General features: G+C 36.1%; 1 protein-coding gene and 1 non-coding gene across 17 annotated transcripts in view; one reads left to right on the forward strand and one right to left on the reverse strand.

Annotated features, from left to right (window-relative positions):
* The window catches only part of EIF4G3 (eukaryotic translation initiation factor 4 gamma 3), a 399,095-nt gene that overhangs the window by 73,619 nt on the left and 308,013 nt on the right, over positions 1-17,463 (reverse strand). For 12 of the 16 annotated variants that reach the window (XM_059915394.1, XM_059915351.1, XM_059915370.1 and 9 more), the window contains 3 exons: positions 16,905-17,024; positions 16,401-16,511; positions 11,112-11,282 (listed from right to left, as the gene is read on the reverse strand). In XM_059915394.1, coding sequence (XP_059771377.1) covers positions 11,112-11,282; positions 16,401-16,511; positions 16,905-17,024 — 402 coding nt within the window. The remainder of the gene's footprint in view (positions 1-11,111; positions 11,283-16,400; positions 16,512-16,904; positions 17,025-17,463) is intronic. The other 4 variants (XM_059915429.1, XM_059915379.1, XM_059915363.1 and 1 more) reach the window with 1 other exon arrangement.
* On the forward strand, positions 2,471-2,544 carry TRNAR-CCU (transfer RNA arginine (anticodon CCU)). The gene has a single exon. It is a non-coding gene; the product is annotated as a tRNA-Arg (tRNA).

Consider the following 17,463-nt stretch of genomic DNA (forward strand, 5'->3'; position numbering starts at 1 on the left):
ATCCAGTAATAAAAAAGAATAACCTAATAATACACATAATATTATGGATGAATATCAAATGTATATGCTGAGTAACAGAAGCTTTATTCAGAATGATTCCATTTAAATGACATTCTGGAAAAGGCAACATTATAGGGACAAACACATGGCTGACTGCCAGAGGTGGGCATGGGTGGGAGAGGATGAATACAAAGTAGTACATGAAAATTTCAGGGGGCTGATGGAAATATTCTGTATCTTGATTGTGGTGGTAGTTATATGACTGAGTGTGTGTGTTGACAATTATAAAATTATACACAAAAAAAATAAATTTTACTAAATGTAAATTACGCCTCAGGAAAAATATGAAGTTGTAAAAATCTATGAAATCATGATATAATAACCTGAAAAGGCCTATAAAATGTTTTGTTTGATCCCTATATAATTTATATCTGAATACTAGGATTTTTAGAATATGTACCCCTAGGTCAACAGTTTTCTCTAGGCAGAAGATAGTAAATAAATTAAAAAAAAATTATACTATCAACTTTTTAAGCAATGAGTCAGTATCCTTGTATAAAGAAAAAAAATTTTTTCAAGTTTATTAGAGACGGGGGAGTCATTGCACTTCTCTAAATTGCCTGTATCAACTGAGACAGTATCATTTAGGTCTAAAACTTTAATCTGTGCTTTACATAAAAACAAAATAAAATAAAAACAAAACCCAGCCTTCAGATCCTCAAATATATCAGAAGATAATTTAAGCTTATAAAAACAGGATAATAAAAAGGTCATTTATTGAAGTAACATACAGCAAGTGACTACAGTTCATAATACTCTGTTGCGGGACTTCCCTGGTGACAAAGTGCCTAAGAATCCACCTGCCAGGGCTTCCCTGGTGGTGCAGTGGTTGAGAATCTGCCTGCCAATGCAGGGGACACGGGTTCAAGCCCTGGTCTGGGAGGATCCCACATGCCGCGGAGCAACTAGGCCTGTGAGCCACAATTACTGAGCCTGCGCTCCGCAGCAAGAGAGGCCACGATAGTGAGAGGCCTTCGCATCGCGATGAAGAGTGGCCCCCGCTTGCCGCAACTAGAGAAAGCCCTCGCACAGAAACGAAGACCCAACACAGCCAAAAATAAATAATAAATAAATTAAAAAAAAAAAAAAATCCACCTGCCAATGCAGGGGACGTGAGGTCGATCCCTGGTCCAGGAAGATCCCACATGCCACGAAGCAGCTATGCCTGTGCGCCACAACTACTGAGCCCACGTGCCACAACTACTGAAGCCTGCAGGCCTAGAGCCCACACTCTGCAACAAGAGAAGCCACCACAATGAGAAGCCTGTGCACCGCAATGAAGAGCAGCCACCGTTTGCTGCAATCAGAGAAAGCTCTCACACAGCAGTGAAGACCCATTGCAGCCAAAAATAAATAAATAAATAAATTTATTAAGAAAAAAATACTGTGTTGCAAATATCCTATGATATGGCTTATATGTGGAATCTAAAAAAGAAAAAAGGTACAAATGAACTTATTTACAAACCAGAAACAGAGTCACAGATATAGAAAACAAATTTATGGTTATCAGGGGGGAAGGGGAGGGAGGAATAAATTGGGAGATTGGGATTAACATATACACAGTATTATATATAAAACAGATAACTAATAAGGACCTACTGTACAGCACAGGGAACTCTACTTAATACTCTGTAATGACCTATATGGAAAAAGAATCTAAAAAAGAGTGGATATACGTATACATATAACCGATTCACTTTGCTGTATACCTGAAACTAACACAACGTTGTAAATCACCTATACTGCAATAAAAATTTAAAAAACAAGAAAAAAATAAGAGTGTTGCATATTTGAAAAGTTCTTATCACAAGAAAAAAAATTTTGTAATTCTGCATGATGATGCATGTTAATTAGACTAATTGTGGTGATCATTTTGCAATATTTATACAAATATTGAATCATTATGTTGTACACCTGAAACTAATATAATGTTGTATGTCAATTTATACCTCAATTAAAAAAAAAAGGAAACCTCCAGCATCAAAAAACAACAAAAAATTGACTGAAAATCATTTATTCATTATAACTGAGTATCTATTTGATGCTCCCCAAATTCTGTATTAAGTACAAATGAAGCATAAGGCACAGTAATCAAAACCATTAAAATTGAGCTGCAAAGACAAGAAAGTTACAAGAGAAATGATACAACAAAGCATGAACTTGATTAGAAGCCAGAGAAGTGAGTCATTTAGGTACAAGAGAGGTCAGAGGCAATGGGTTAGTCAGGAAATACCTTTAGAAGGAAATGAGAATAGGGCCAGATTATGAAGGGCAGAAAAAGCTGGCTAAATGAAAAAGAGGGGGAAAAGACATTTTAGGAAGGGGAAAATATTTTAGGAAGGAATTGTTATTGAGGCTCTTCTATTTCAGGAACAGAAAACAACAAGGAAAGATCAGAGGACTAGGGACTTCCCCTGGTGGTGCAGTGGTTAAGACTCTGTGCTCCTAATGCAGGGGCCCCAGGTTCGATCCCTGGTCAGGGAACTAGATCCCACATGCATGCTGCAACTAAGAGTTTGCGTGCCACAACTAAGGAGCCCAACTGCCACAACTAAGACCCAGCACAACCAAATAAATAATAAGTAAATAAATATTTTAAAAAAACCAAAACAGATCAGAGGACTAGTGTGCACTAGTTGGGAGAGAAAATGATAGGAATTAAATGATAGATTAAAAGCTAGAGTGAAGAGACAAAAATCAGCCTCTCAGGTAGATGAGTCAGGCAGCAGCAGTGGGAATACTGTATCAAGAGAAGAAAGATGAAGCAGGGAACCCAAGCAGTAGAACCACAACAGCAGTGTATGTATGTGGAAGTAGTCTAGACACGTCATTAGCAATGATTTCCTAGAAATATTTCAAGGAAAAGATTAAATCTTATGATACAGGAAAAATAAGGTCACTGGTGGTCATTCATAATGTTGTTATAAATACAGTGGTAGGAACAAAAGTCAGGGTGAATGAGTTTTCTGGAAGTGGAGGCAACAATAAAACTGTTGTTTTGACAAAAGGGAAGAAATAGAATAACGGGTAGCAGGAGCAACAGGTCAACATGGGGTTTACCTGTGCAGAGAAGAAGAATAAAAACACAAAAAAGAGAGGGAATGAAGCAAAGATGTTCTGTATTAAGAAGAAAAAGTGTCAAGAAAAAGGAGGTTGTATTGGCCCTGAAAAAGAAGTCTATTAATCCTGCACTGTATTTGCTTTATCTATTCACTAAAGAACACTTAGCTAATTAATGACATCTCGAAGTCAGTATAATTATTCTTCTGTTTCTGAAATTAATAATGGAGAGAACTTGGTCAGAATAGCCATCACTGTTAGATAGCCTCATCCACCACAGGGCAGGCAGCAGAAGCAAGAACTACAATCCTGCAGCCTGTGGAACAAAAACCACATTCACAGAAAGACAGACAAGATGAAAAGGCAGAGGGCTATATACCAGATGAAGGAACAAGATAAAACCCCAGGAAAACAACTAAATGAAGTGGAGATAGGCAACCTTCCAGAAAAAGAATTGAGAATAATGATAGTGAAGATGATCCAGGACCTCGGAAAAAGAATGGAGGCAAAGATCTATAAGATGCAAGAAATGTTTAACAAAGACCCAGAAGAATTAAAGAACAAACAAACAGAGGTGAACAATGCAATAACTGAAATGAAAACTACACTAGAAGGAATCAATAGCAGAATAACTGAGGCAGAAGAACGGATAAGTGACTTGGAAGACAGAATGGTGGAATTCACTGCTGCAGAACAGACTAAAGAAAAAAGAATGAAAAGAAATGAAGACAGCCTAAGAGACCTCTGGGACAACATAAAACGCAACGACATTCGCATTATAGGGGTCCCAGAAGGAGAAGAGAGAGAGAAAGGACCCGAGAAAATATTTGAAGAGATTATAGTCAAAAACTTCCCTAACATGGGAAAGGAAATAGCCACCCAAGTCCAGGAATTGCAGAGAGTCCCATACGTGATAAACCCAAGGAGAAACACGCCGAGACACATAGTAATCAAATTGTCAAAAATTAAAGACAAAGAAAAATTATTGCAAGCAGCAAGGGAAAAACGACAAATAACATACAAGGGAACTCCCATAAGGTTAACAACAGATTTCTCAGCAGAAACTCTACAACCCAGAAGGGAGTGGCATGATATACTTAAAGTGATGAAAGGGAAGAACTTACGACCAAGATTACTCTACCCAGCAAGGATCTCATTTAGATTTGATGGAGAAATCAAAAGCTTTACAGACAAGCAAAAGCTAAGAGAATTCAGCACCACCAAACCAGCTCTACAACAAATGTTAAAGGAACTTCTCTAAGTGGGAAACACAAGAGAAGAAAAGGACCTACAAAAACAAACCCAAAACAATTAAGAAGATGGTCATAGGAACATACATATCGATAATTACCTTACATGTGAATGGATTAAATGCTCCAACCAAAAGACACAGGCTCGCTGAATGGATACAAAACCAAGACCCATTTATATATAGACTGTCTACAAGAGACCCACTTCAGACCTAGGGACACATACAGACTGAAAGGGAGGGGATGGAAAAAGATATTCCATGCAAATGGAAATCAAAAGAAAGCTGGAGCAGCAATACTCATATCCGATAAAATAGACTTTAAAATAAAGAATGTTACAAGAGACAACAAAGGACACTACATAATGATCAAGGGATCAATCCAAGAAGAAGATATAACAATTATAAATATATATGCACCCAACATAGGAGCAGCTCAATACATAAGGCAACTGCTAACAGCTATAAAAGAGGAAATCGACAGTAACACAATAATAGTGGGGTACTTTAACACCTCACTTACACCAATGGACAGATCATCCAGACAGAAAATTAATAAGGAAACACAAGCTTTAAATGACACAATAGACCAAATAGATTTAATTGATATTTGTAGGACATTCCATCCAAAAACAGCAGATTACACTTTCTTCTCAAGTGCGCATGGAACATTCTCCAGGATAGATCACATCTATCACATCTGGAGAATGTCACAAATCAAGCCTCAGTAAATTTAAGAAAATTGAAATCATATCAAGCATCTCTTCGGACTACAACACTATGAGATCAGAAATCAATTACAGGGAAAAAAACGTAAAAAACACAAACACATGGAGGCTAAACAATACATTACTAAATAACCAAGAGATCACTAAAGAAATCAAAAAGGAAATCAAAAAATACCTAGAGACAAATGACAATGAAAACACGATGATCCAAAACCTTTGGGATGCAGCAAAAGCAGTTCTAAGAGGGAAGTTTATAGCTATACATGTCTACCTCAAGAAATAAGAAAAATCTCAAATAAACAATCTAACATTACACCTAAAGCAACTAGAGAAAGAAGAACAAACAAAACCCTAAGTTAGCAGAAGGAAAGAAATCATAAAGATCAGAGCAGAAATAAATGAAATAGAAACAAACAAAACAATAGCAAAGATCAATAAAACTAAAAGCTGGTTCTTTGAGAAGATAAACAAAATTGATAAGCCATTAGCCAGACTCATCAAGAAAAAGAGGGAGAGGACTCAAATCAATAAAATTAGAAATGAAAAAGGAGAAGTTACAACAGACACCGCAGAAACACAAAGCATCCTAAGAAACTACTACAAGCAACTCTATGCCCATAAAATGGACAACCTGCAAGAAATGGACAAATTCTTAGAAAGGTATAACCTTCCAAGACTGAACCAGGAAGAAACAGAAAATATGAACAGGCCAATCACAAGTAATGAACTTGAAACTGTGATTAAAAATCTTCCAACAAACAAAAGGCCAGGACCAGATGGCTTCACAGGTGAATTTTATCAAGTATTTAGAGAAGAGCTAACATCCATCCTTCTCAAACTCTTCCAAAAAATTGCAGAGGAAGGAACACTCCCAAACTCATTCTATGAGGCCACCATCACCCTGATACCAAAACCAGACAAAGATACTACAAAAAAAGAAAATTACAGACCAATATCACTGATGAATAGAGATGCAAAAATCCTCAACAAAATACTAGCAAACAGAATCCAACAACACATTAAAAGGATCATACACCACGATCAAGTGGGATTTATCCCAGGGATGCAAGGGTTCTTCAATATACGCAAATCAATCAATGTGATACACCATATTAACAAATTGAAGAATAAAAACCATATGATCGGGCTTCCCTGGTGGCGCAGTGGTTGAGAGTCTGCCTGCCAATGCAAGGGACACGGGTTCAAGCCCTGGTCTGGGAAGATCCCACATGCCGCACAGCGGCTGGGCCCGTGAGCCACAATTGCTGAGCCTGCGCGTCTGGAGCCTGTGCTCCGCAACAGGAGAGGCCGCGATAGTGAGAGGCCCGTGCACCGCGATGAAGAGTGGCCCCCGCTTGCCGCAACTAGAGAAAGCCCTCGCACAGAAACGAAGACCCAACACAGCCATAAAAAAAAAAAAAAAAAAAAAAGTAAAATTAAAAAACAAAAAACAAAAAACATATGATCATCTCAATAGATGCAGAAAAGGCTTTTGACAAAATTCAACACCCATTTATGACAAAAACTCTCCAGAAAGTGGGCATAGAGGGAACCTACCTCAACATAATAAAGGCCATATGTGACAGACCCACGGCAAACATCATTCTCAATGGTGAAAAACTGAAAGCATTTCCTCTAAGATCAGGAAGAAGACAAGGATGTCCACTCTCACCACTATTATTCAACATAGTTTTGGAAGTCCTAGCCATGGCAATCAGAGAAGAAAAAGAAATAAAAGGAACACAAATTGGAAAAGAAGAAGTAAAACTGTCACTGTTTGCAGATGACATGATACTATACATAGAGAATCCTAAAAATGCCACCAGAAAACTACTAGAGCTAATCAAAGAATTTGGTAAAGTTGCAGGACACAAAATTAATGCACAGAAATCTCTTGCATTCCTATACACTAATGATGAAAAATCTGAAAGAGAAATTAAGGAAACACTCCCATTTACCATTGCAACAAAAAGAATGAAATACCTAGGAATAAACCTACCCAGGGAGACAAAAGACCTGTATGCAGAAAACTATAAGACACTGATGAAAGAAATTAATGATGATACCAACAGATGGAGAGATAGACCATGTTCTTGGATTGGAAGAATCAATATTGTGAAAATGACTATACTACCCAAAGCAATCTACAGAGTCAATGCAATCCCTATCAAATTACCAATGGCATTTTTTACAGAACTAGAAGAAATCATCTTAAAATTTGTATGGAGACACAAAAGACCCTGAATAGCCAAAGCAGACTTGAGGGAAAAAAATGGAGCTGGAGGAATCAGACTTCCTGACTTCAGACTATACTACAAAGCTACAGTAATCAAGACAATATGGTACTGGCACAAAAACAGAAACATAGATCAATGGAACAAGATAGAAAGCCCAGAGATAAACCCATGCACCTATGGTCAACTAATCTATGACAAAGGAGGCAAAGATATACAATGGAGAAAAGACAGTTTCTTCAGTAAGTGGTGCTGGAAAATTGGACAGCTACATGTAAAAGAATGAAATTAGAACACTCCCTAACACCATACACAAAAATAAACTCAAAATGGATTAAAGACCTAAATGTAAGACCAGACACTATAAAACTCTTAGAGGAAAACATAGGAAGAACACTCTTTGACATAAATCACAGCAAGATCTTTTTTGACCTACCTCCTAGAGTAATGGAAATAAAAACAAAAATAAACAAATGGGACCTAATGAAACTTCAAAGCTTTTGCACAGCAAAGGAAACCATAAACAAGAAAAAAAGACAACCCTGAGAATGGGAGAAAATATTTGCAAATGAATCAACGGAAAAAGGATTAATCTCCAAAATATATAAACAGCTCATGCAGCTCAATATTAAAGAAACAAACAGCCCAATCCAAAAATGGACAGAAGACCTAAATAGACATTTCTCCAAAGAAGACATACAGATGGCCAAGAAGCACATGAAAAGCTGCTCAACATCACTAATTATTAGAGAAATGCAAATCAAAACTACAATGAGGTATCACCTCACTCCTGTTAGAATGGGAAACATCAGAAAATCTACAAACAACAAATGCTGGAGAGGGTGTGGAGAAAAGGGAACCCTCTTGCACTGTTGGTGGGAGTGTAATTTGATACAGCCACTATGGAGAACAGTATGGAGGTTCCTTAAAAAACTAAAAATAGATTTACCATGTGATCCAGCTATCCCACTACTGGGCATATACCCAGAGAAAACCATAATTCAAAAAGACACATGCACCCCAATGTTCATTGCAGCACTATTTACAATAGCCAGGTCATGGAAGCAACCTAAATGCCCATCGACAGACGAATGGATAAAGAAGTTGTTGTACATATATACAATGGAATATTACTCAGCCATAAAAAGGAACGAAATTGAGTCATTTGTTGAGACGTGGATGGATCTAGAGACTGTCATACAGAGTGAAGTAAGTCAGAAAGAGAAAAACAAATATCGTATATTAACACATGTATGTGGAACCTAGAAAAATGGTACAGATGAGCCGGTTTGCAGGGCAGAGGTTGAGACACAGATGTAGAGAACAGACATATGGACACCAAGGGGGGAAAACTATGGTGGGGTGGGGATGGTGGTGTGCTGAATTGGGCAACTGGGATTGACATGTATACACTGATGTGTATAAAATTGATGACTAATAAGAACCTGCAGTATAAAACAAACAAACAGACAAAGAAAACAACGAATACTAAACTTTCATTGGGTTATTTGTATGGAAATATGTTAATATAAATGTTACAGACATTAAAAAAAAAAAAAAAGAATAGCCATCACTAAAAAGTCTACAAATAACAAATGCTGGAGAGGGTGTGGAGAAAAGGGAACCCTCCTACACTGTTGGTGGGAATGTAAACTGGTGCAGCCACTATGGAAAACAGTATGTGTGTCCCTTTAAAAACTAAAAATAGAATAGCCTTATGATCCAGCAATTCCACTCCTGGGCATATATCCAGACAAAACTATAATTGGAAAAGATACATGCACCCCCACTGTTCATAGCAGCATTATTTACAATAGCCAAGATATGGAAACAACCTAAATGTCCATCAACAGATGAATGGATAAAGAAGATGTGATATATATATATAATGGAATACTACTCAGCCATAACAAAGAATGAAATAATGCCATTTGCAGCAACATGGATGGACCTAGAAATGATCATACTAAGTGAAGTAAGTCAGAAAGAGAAAGACAAATACCATATGATATCGAATCTAAAATATGACACAAATGCACTTATCTACAAAACAGAAACAGACTCACAGACATAGAAAACAAATTTATGGTTACAAAAGGGGAAAGGGGGTGGCGGAGAGATAAATTAGAGTTTGGAATTAGCAGATACACACTACTATATATAAAATAGATAAACCACAAGGTCCTACTGTATAGCACAGGGAACTATATACAATATCCTATAATAAACCATAATGGAAAAGAATATAAAAAATAATATATGTATGATATACATACACACACACACACATATATATCTGAGTCATTTTGCTGTATACTAGAAACTAACACAACACTGTAAATCAACTATACTTCAATACAAAATTGAAAAAAAAATCATGGGGAGAATTCTGTTACAGAGTAAAGACGCAGATTACACGTCACAACAAACGGACTATTCAGTAACTACAACACTGTGAGTAACAATCTCTTGAAGCTTCAGTTTCTTCTAGGAAGAAGAAAAAAGAGACAATATCTATTCCTTCCTTCATAGGTGTTGTAAGAATCTAATGAAATACGGCACTAATACAAGTGCCTTAAATACTAAAACAAGATCTTTTCATCTTCAATGATAAAGATTTAGCAGGAATTTTAACTACGTTTGCAAACCTTTTAGGTCCCTATTCATTAAGTAATTCTCAGAGGAACTGGAGGGAGGGATGTAGAAGATGCTTTAAAAAGAAAAAAAAAGGTTGAGATACATTGAGAAGAAATGGAGGAAAGATCAGGTACTTGATTTTAGTGAATCTGGAGAAGGATGTACTTAGGGACAAATGTCTGGGGCAATTACTAGAAAGATGAACAAAGGCAAGCAGCCAATTAAGGTTGGACAACACGGCTTTGTGTTGGATCAGTTCATCTTGGTCCTGACTTTGTATGAACAATTTTGCTGGTTAGCATATTGTTTAACAAGTATTTATTGAGTATCTACTATGTATGAGGCTCTGTGTGTGCTCAATCAAAATCGGGATTTGTAAGGCACATCTCTTTCCCAGGAACATTATCATACTAAGTACATAACTGGGCTCCAGGAACCTACCAAGTGCTTTATATTGCTTCATTTAATCTTCACAATGCCCTATGAGGTACATTATATTAGCATCTTATTTAGTATCAAATTAGTATCTTAATTAGTATCAAAAACATCCAAAGGATATAATAGAGGTAACCCAGGGATAGGAACTGGCATTGTGTGTACAGCAAAAGATGAATAGAGACTTTGTATAATTTGACACACAAAAATAATTTTGTGTGGATTAAAGGAATTCATTCAATTTACCCTAAGGAGTTCTGAGGGCAGGATATGTACAGAAAGATGCACAGACTTCAATTTTATTACAAAGGACTATGAAGAAGATGGGTTTCTAAATTCTAACTTATTAGAAATGAAACATAAAGGAATATACTAACTAGACTAGCACAGGGTAATGACTGAGAATCTAAAAACACATTTTTAAGAAAAGCAAATATTGATCTAAAGCTGAATGGTAGAATTCTATGATATATGAGCCCTCTAAATATAGTGTCTGTTTTGAAAAGCACACAGAATGCAATTTCAAGAGAAAACAGTAGGTGGCTGGCATCTATGATAGCTTTTAGAATAATGCTTGTAATATGAAAAAAATCAGGAAAAATCTTAAACTGAAATCTCTACATATATTATAATAACAGGGCAAAAAGACAAATTAAAACAATATCATTATAATTCCAAAACAGTGTTAGAGTGTGCTTCTGTTCTCACCTGGGTTTTAATGTTTTCAGGATCCTCAGCTTGGCTGTCTCGTTTTTGGCTGGGCTTCCAGGCGTTCTCTGCCTTTTTCAGGTGCACGTCTTCTTTTACAGAGACTGTGATGATCTTTCTGGGTTCTCTTCTCTGTCCAGGTTGAGATCTCCGTGGTCCAACATTCAACAACTAGGACAAGAATATTTTTTATAATATCGACACAGAGTACTTACAATTTACTGTCTCTGCTGTGCTGCTCAAGTCAGGACTGATGAACACACCAAACACTTCTGGATGCAAAGATGGGTACTAGGCATTCAATTTAGATGTGATCTTTTTTTTGGAGGGGGATGTCTTAGAACACCATCACTGTAATTTACACCACCACTACAATTTTTGACCATGAAATCCTAAATGAGATAACTAAAGTGATGGAAAATTATGTTTGATAAAGCTGTTAGTCCTAACAAAAAAGATTACCCTTAACTGAAGCATCTTCTTTTTTTTTTTTAACTAGTTACATGACTTGGGACTGGTCACTTGAACAATTACAAAAATTCACAGGCAGAAATCATCACAGTTACAAATGTGCTTCAAAAACTGGTTCTCTAAACTTCATGTGAAATGCAAATACACCCTTACCATGAAAATTATCTATAGCATAGACACCCAGCCTGACTGTAGATCTTAATGGATCCCTCAAAGTTTGCTGGGTCAGAAATACTAACACAAGTCTTCCTTCTATTATTAATGAAATCCAACTAAATTGCTCTCTGAAAAAAATGTCTTCCTTTCTTTGTCAGCTCTTTGTTCCTTTCTAGAGTCCCTCTGTACTCATTCTGTTGAAACCAATATATGTTAGCATGTCACACTGGTCATCAAATTAAAAATTGTTACTGTAAGAGCAATGGTAAGTTAAAAGTTGTATTCTGTGTATTAAAATATTCATAATAGTTGCTACTCTAAATGCTTGGAAATACTTTTTCACGATTAAATATTTGGGTTGATAGTAAGTTCTGCTCCTCCCAGATCTGTAGCATATTGACAGCCTTTACTTTTTCTAACATGTCCTTCTCTAAACGATGAGTAAATATTGCAATTAGGTTTCAAGAGGAAAGAAAAAAACACTTCACACAAGACATATAGACCAGAATCATATCTCACGTAATGTCCCAACACTACCCTTTAAGTAGAAACGTAAAGGTCATGCTTTATATATAAAGACACATTCTAAGAGACATGGTCTGAGGCCTTTGATAAGCTTCAAAGCCTTTACACATGACTTATCTCAGAATTAATTATTCTCTTACCCTTTACCATCTGCCCTAATTAGAAATAGCAGTATCAAGGATGTATCAGGATCAAAACTTAGAATTTCTGGAAAATACACAGCAATCTTGTCAAATACATCCAGCTAAGGACTTGGTACTGATGATATGATCTTAAGACTATTTCATAAACATGAAAAAGCTGAGGTCAAATAAACCCAGAGGTACCATGCATGGTGTAACTGAGAGAGAACTAAAGAGGATCACCATACTAGAAAAGTACCAACAGGGAACAGCTGCTAAACCAGACAGTACCGAAACCTTGATATGGTAGCTCAGGCAAAAGAATTCTGTTAAGAAAAGGTAGTAAACCATGTATTGTCTGGTTCTTATAATTCAGGATATAGTCTAGTGTTAATTTCATGTGGGTTACTATCCTTTTCAATGTTTGGATAAAATTCAAAGATCACAAGGCATTTAACTTAATCAATGCATCTGAACATAAAAATTTGTCAAGGACAAAGATTGGTGGGTGTAATAAAAGGTAATTATGTCAAAATCGTGTAAGAGCCATAGTATAATCTGTGGATATAATTTTAATCATGTTTGAATAAAGTTAGAAAACGTCCACTTCCAAAAAAATACTGCAAACACCAATGAATGTTTGAGATTTCTAAAAAGTAAGTATGATTTACGCTACAACTCTTTACCTGCCCCAAGACAGGTTATATGAGTAATATGAGTGAATTTCAAACAAGCAGCATAAAGATGTGAGATACAGTACTAAATAGATAACAACAGTGTTTCAAAGGAAAAAAAGTTTTGAAAAGATAAGATAAACTGTTAGTCTAGGATTAAAAAATTGAAATTATAATCCACGTGCAGCCTTCCAAGACAAATTTAACTTTATCTGTATCTCTGGATAAAACTAAGATAGATACTGTTCACAAATATTTACCTAAGTATACTGAGTCCTCAATAGATTACTATTCTTATAAATGCTTAACATGCTTGATTAATTAATCTCTAACATTCTTATGCTTATACTCTGAGAATGTTTATACTCTGAGAATGATTCACTGTCTGGTGAAGTGGAGAAAAGAGGCAGATTAGAAGACAAAAGAATTGTGGACTCTTGAATACAATTCTGCTACTTATGAGCAAAGTTACTGTGAGCAAGTCTCAACTTTGCTGAACTTAAACTTTCTCACATATTAAATGCTTATCTTACCTACAAGTTATTACGAGGATCACAGGATACAATAAGGCATGTAAAAGGACCTTAAAAACTAGGTACAATATCAGGTATTATCATCAATACCAAAGGAAAAAAAGAAACTTTTAAAAAAGTGATATATAGACTGGTATAATTACCTTTAAACATTTCGTGTCCTTTGTGTGTGTGTGAAAAACTTAATATAAATTGTCAGATTTACAGTATCTTTCAAAAGTTGCACCATATGTAATGAATGACTTATCTACTAAATACAAACAAAATCTAGGATCCTGTGCTGAGAGTTATGGAATATATACAAAGAAATAAAGCCTGGTTTCTTTGCTTGAAGGCCAATCCTGACTGATGACTTGAAGAGGAACTTTGAGGTATAATGTGTGCAGGGTCCACAAATGTCAAAACTAAAATGAAGTGTCAAAATTTGAGGCTAACTAGTGATACACAATTTTTTTCAGGTGAGCTAAAAAATTTAAAATTTTTTACCCACTCTTTTTCTTAAATGTATTAAATAAGAAACTATACACATCTCTGCTGTAGAATTTAATATACATTGCTCCTATCTCACTCAGAGACTATAAGCTCAAACACTTCTGCTTACCTGGATAACCAAAGAAAATAGGACCAATATTCATTCTAGCATTTTTAAAAGAGAGATAACCAAGGGTCCCTTTAAGAGAGAGGGAAGGATGATATGAGCTTAGGAAACCTCTTTGCACCTAGGATATTTATAACAGCTCAGTGAATCTCAAAGTTAGTTAAAATGAACATGAGTGGCAAGTTACCACTATAGGTCCACAGCCCCTTTCTCAATACATTTCTTCTGGGGCACTTTCTGTGATGTCTGCCAACAGATTACTATTAAAATTAACACCACAATAGCCAAGTAATTTGATTTTTTAAAAACTAGAGGGATGATACTGCCTGGGTGCTTCCAACAGATATACACTTAACTGTCCATCAAAAGACCTACCTTTATGTTTAAAAATTGTATGTAACTGCATATGACGCTAAAACAATTGCTACACATTAAAAATATTTTATAACAAGTCTGTTGCAGGAAAGTTTATACCAGGAGTCCTGGAAAATTAAGCTATCCTAAGAAGCATACCTAGTAGATCTTAACATCTTTGTATGGTAATTATTTATAAGCCAATTTGGAAGCTGTATGGAACCAGAAACTATGAAGAGTAGGGCTGCTGTTTTTTTTCCAAGCAGCATTATTGATATATAATACATATCCTTTAAAATTCTCATCTTTATCTTCACCAATATACCAAGGTAAGCTGGACAAATTACATGGAAAATGTTTGTTTGCTATGGGAGATGTTGGAAGAATAATTACTTGCATTAAGACTTAACATATTAATGTTACCTTGATTAATCAAAATAATTCCACATAAAAATTAGCTTGTGGCACATGACAAAGCTATGCAAAGAAAGTGAATTAAACAAAGCACATTTTTTGGAGACACTACAAATTATTGATAATGGCTCATTCCCTGTCACATTACTTTGCACCAAATAACCCATTTATCTGATATATGCAGGCACATAAATTATTGGGCAAACATACATTGTGATAGTTACCTTTAAAACTCCTTTTCTAATTTCAGTATTTTGAGAGAGATATACTTATTCTTAATTCATAGTATTTCCTTTATGCTATACCTGATTATTAGACAATAGCAAGCTGATAATGAAAAGTGACAGTATACATGGGAAGAGGAGATGCCGGAATTCATATCTTCTGTGACTAACATATGAACAAAACTGAGCAACATGATAACCATGATAACCATGATAACAGATATTAACCAGGGAATAATCAAAATGGCATCAACATTATTTCAAATGTTTGGCAAAACAAAGATATAAAACGAAACCAGAACTAAAACAAACGTTAACAAATATAAATTTAACCCACCAACAAGGGAAATAATGCTGAAAAACAAGGTATAAAATGGTTTCTAGAAAGCTGCTTTCTAAGACTCTCTGGTGTGGAAATTCAAAAATTTAGAAAAAATTTTAATTTGGTATTTAGAGAAATTAGATAAACATTAAATTTCAAACCTGTGAGAACAGAATATTATATACACAGAGGTCTTTAAGATGGTGATGCTCAATAAAAAGTATGCTTCAAATTAAGATTTTCTGTAAGTTTTACTGTATAAAGCCTCCAACACGGTATAGACCTTTAAGTATTTTCAATCAGTATTTGGCTGCAGGCAAATAATTCAAATAATTCAAATGTCTACCAAGTGTCATTTGTTTTCAAACAGTGTAGTCTTATTTCAAAGCAGGTTTCAAAAGTTGCCATTCCAGAAATAAAAAGGTGATGGGGAAATAAAAAATGTCACCTTATATAAAAATATTTTTACAAACATAAAATAAAGTAGTGTAAACAGGGTGATCCACAAATGTACATCAAACCCCAAGCTCCTTCAGAACTTCAGATTAAGTGTTCTCTATGCCATTCCAACTTGGGAAAAAGAGGTATTCACATCACTGGCAACTTTACCCCATGCTTTCTGTAAGTCTACAAAGCATGGAGTAGGCAGAGCCTGCCAAATTCTGCATAGTGCAGTGCCCCAGCATAACTCCATTGGTGATGCCACTTCCACCGCTGAAGAGCCTGCCACTGGGGGTGTAAAGGCAATGTGCAGTTTACCAACTGCACTCTTTTGTACATATCATTTTTTCATATTTTGACTTCACAACCTACAGTAAATGAGAAGAGCAAAACAGAAAATATAACACCACAGACTACTGTTTTTTTGTTTGTTTTTTTTTAAAGATTCAGCGCACCCCTAGAGGCAGGCTCTTCAGGGGTGGGTGAGACATCTCCAGTGGAGTGCAAGTTGGGGCTTTGCTCTGTTCCAGAATTGGCAATCCATGCCTGCTCTGCACTTTGCAAATCTGTAGAAACAAAGACAAAGAGATGACCATTAGCTGAATGTCATCAGAGACCTCTAGTATATATATCAGGACACCCCAAGACAGAACAGGAATCCTATTCAAGATTGGCTCTATTTTTAACCCATTTGCAGGTCTTTTCAACTGCAAAAATATGAAAAAAAAATCGAGACCAAATTAATGTAGACCAGCTTCTTTCAAGTAAAGACGACTCAAGTGTATTCTTTATTTGTTTTAATATTAGTATGGAAAGGATAGTCTTCGCCTCTTCTACTTCTTCTTCTTGGTTAGAAGAATCAAGGAATAAAAAGCTGCTTGCTCTCTTGCCGTTAGACAAGATGACATGAAGTCTATGACAGTTTCTAACTAACTGGGTTGTAGGGAACTTGCACTTACAGGTACACCTCTTCCACCAGGGGCTTGCCTTCCAAAATCTGCAAAGGCTGGAGTAAAGTCTGGTCCTCGAGGTAAAATCCGAGGATCCAGAGTTCGCATTGGCAATTTCGGTTGGTTGATCTGCACAAAGAAACAAAGGAAAGCTTAACACAAGTTCCAGAGCATTCAGTGCCAAGAAGATAAAAACTTAGACTGAAAAGTTATGTCAGCTGAAAAGACAAGCACTGGCTTTTTGAGCCAGTGGGAGTCCAATCTGAATCCTGATAGATTCTCCTGGGCTAGCCACAGAGCCCTTAGTCAACAATGGTTTTTTGGTTCCCTGGGAATGATTAGGCTTACAATTTCCAAGGGGAGGCTAGACAATCAGTGGACTGGTTCACTAGACACTTAGGACCAGTAGAATGGCACAAGACAAGCTATTCTGAGAACTTATGAACTACGGCCAAATTTTGGAATCTTTTTCCAGGATCATCAAAGCACTTGCCTCAAAGAAACCTGATATTGCCCCTTTCGGTTTTGATGCTGTTGACTTATGGTTAGTAAAGGATGTATTTTGAGT

Source organism: Balaenoptera ricei, chromosome 1 (genome assembly GCF_028023285.1).
Source record: "Balaenoptera ricei isolate mBalRic1 chromosome 1, mBalRic1.hap2, whole genome shotgun sequence".
Lineage (NCBI taxonomy): Eukaryota > Metazoa > Chordata > Mammalia > Artiodactyla > Balaenopteridae > Balaenoptera > Balaenoptera ricei.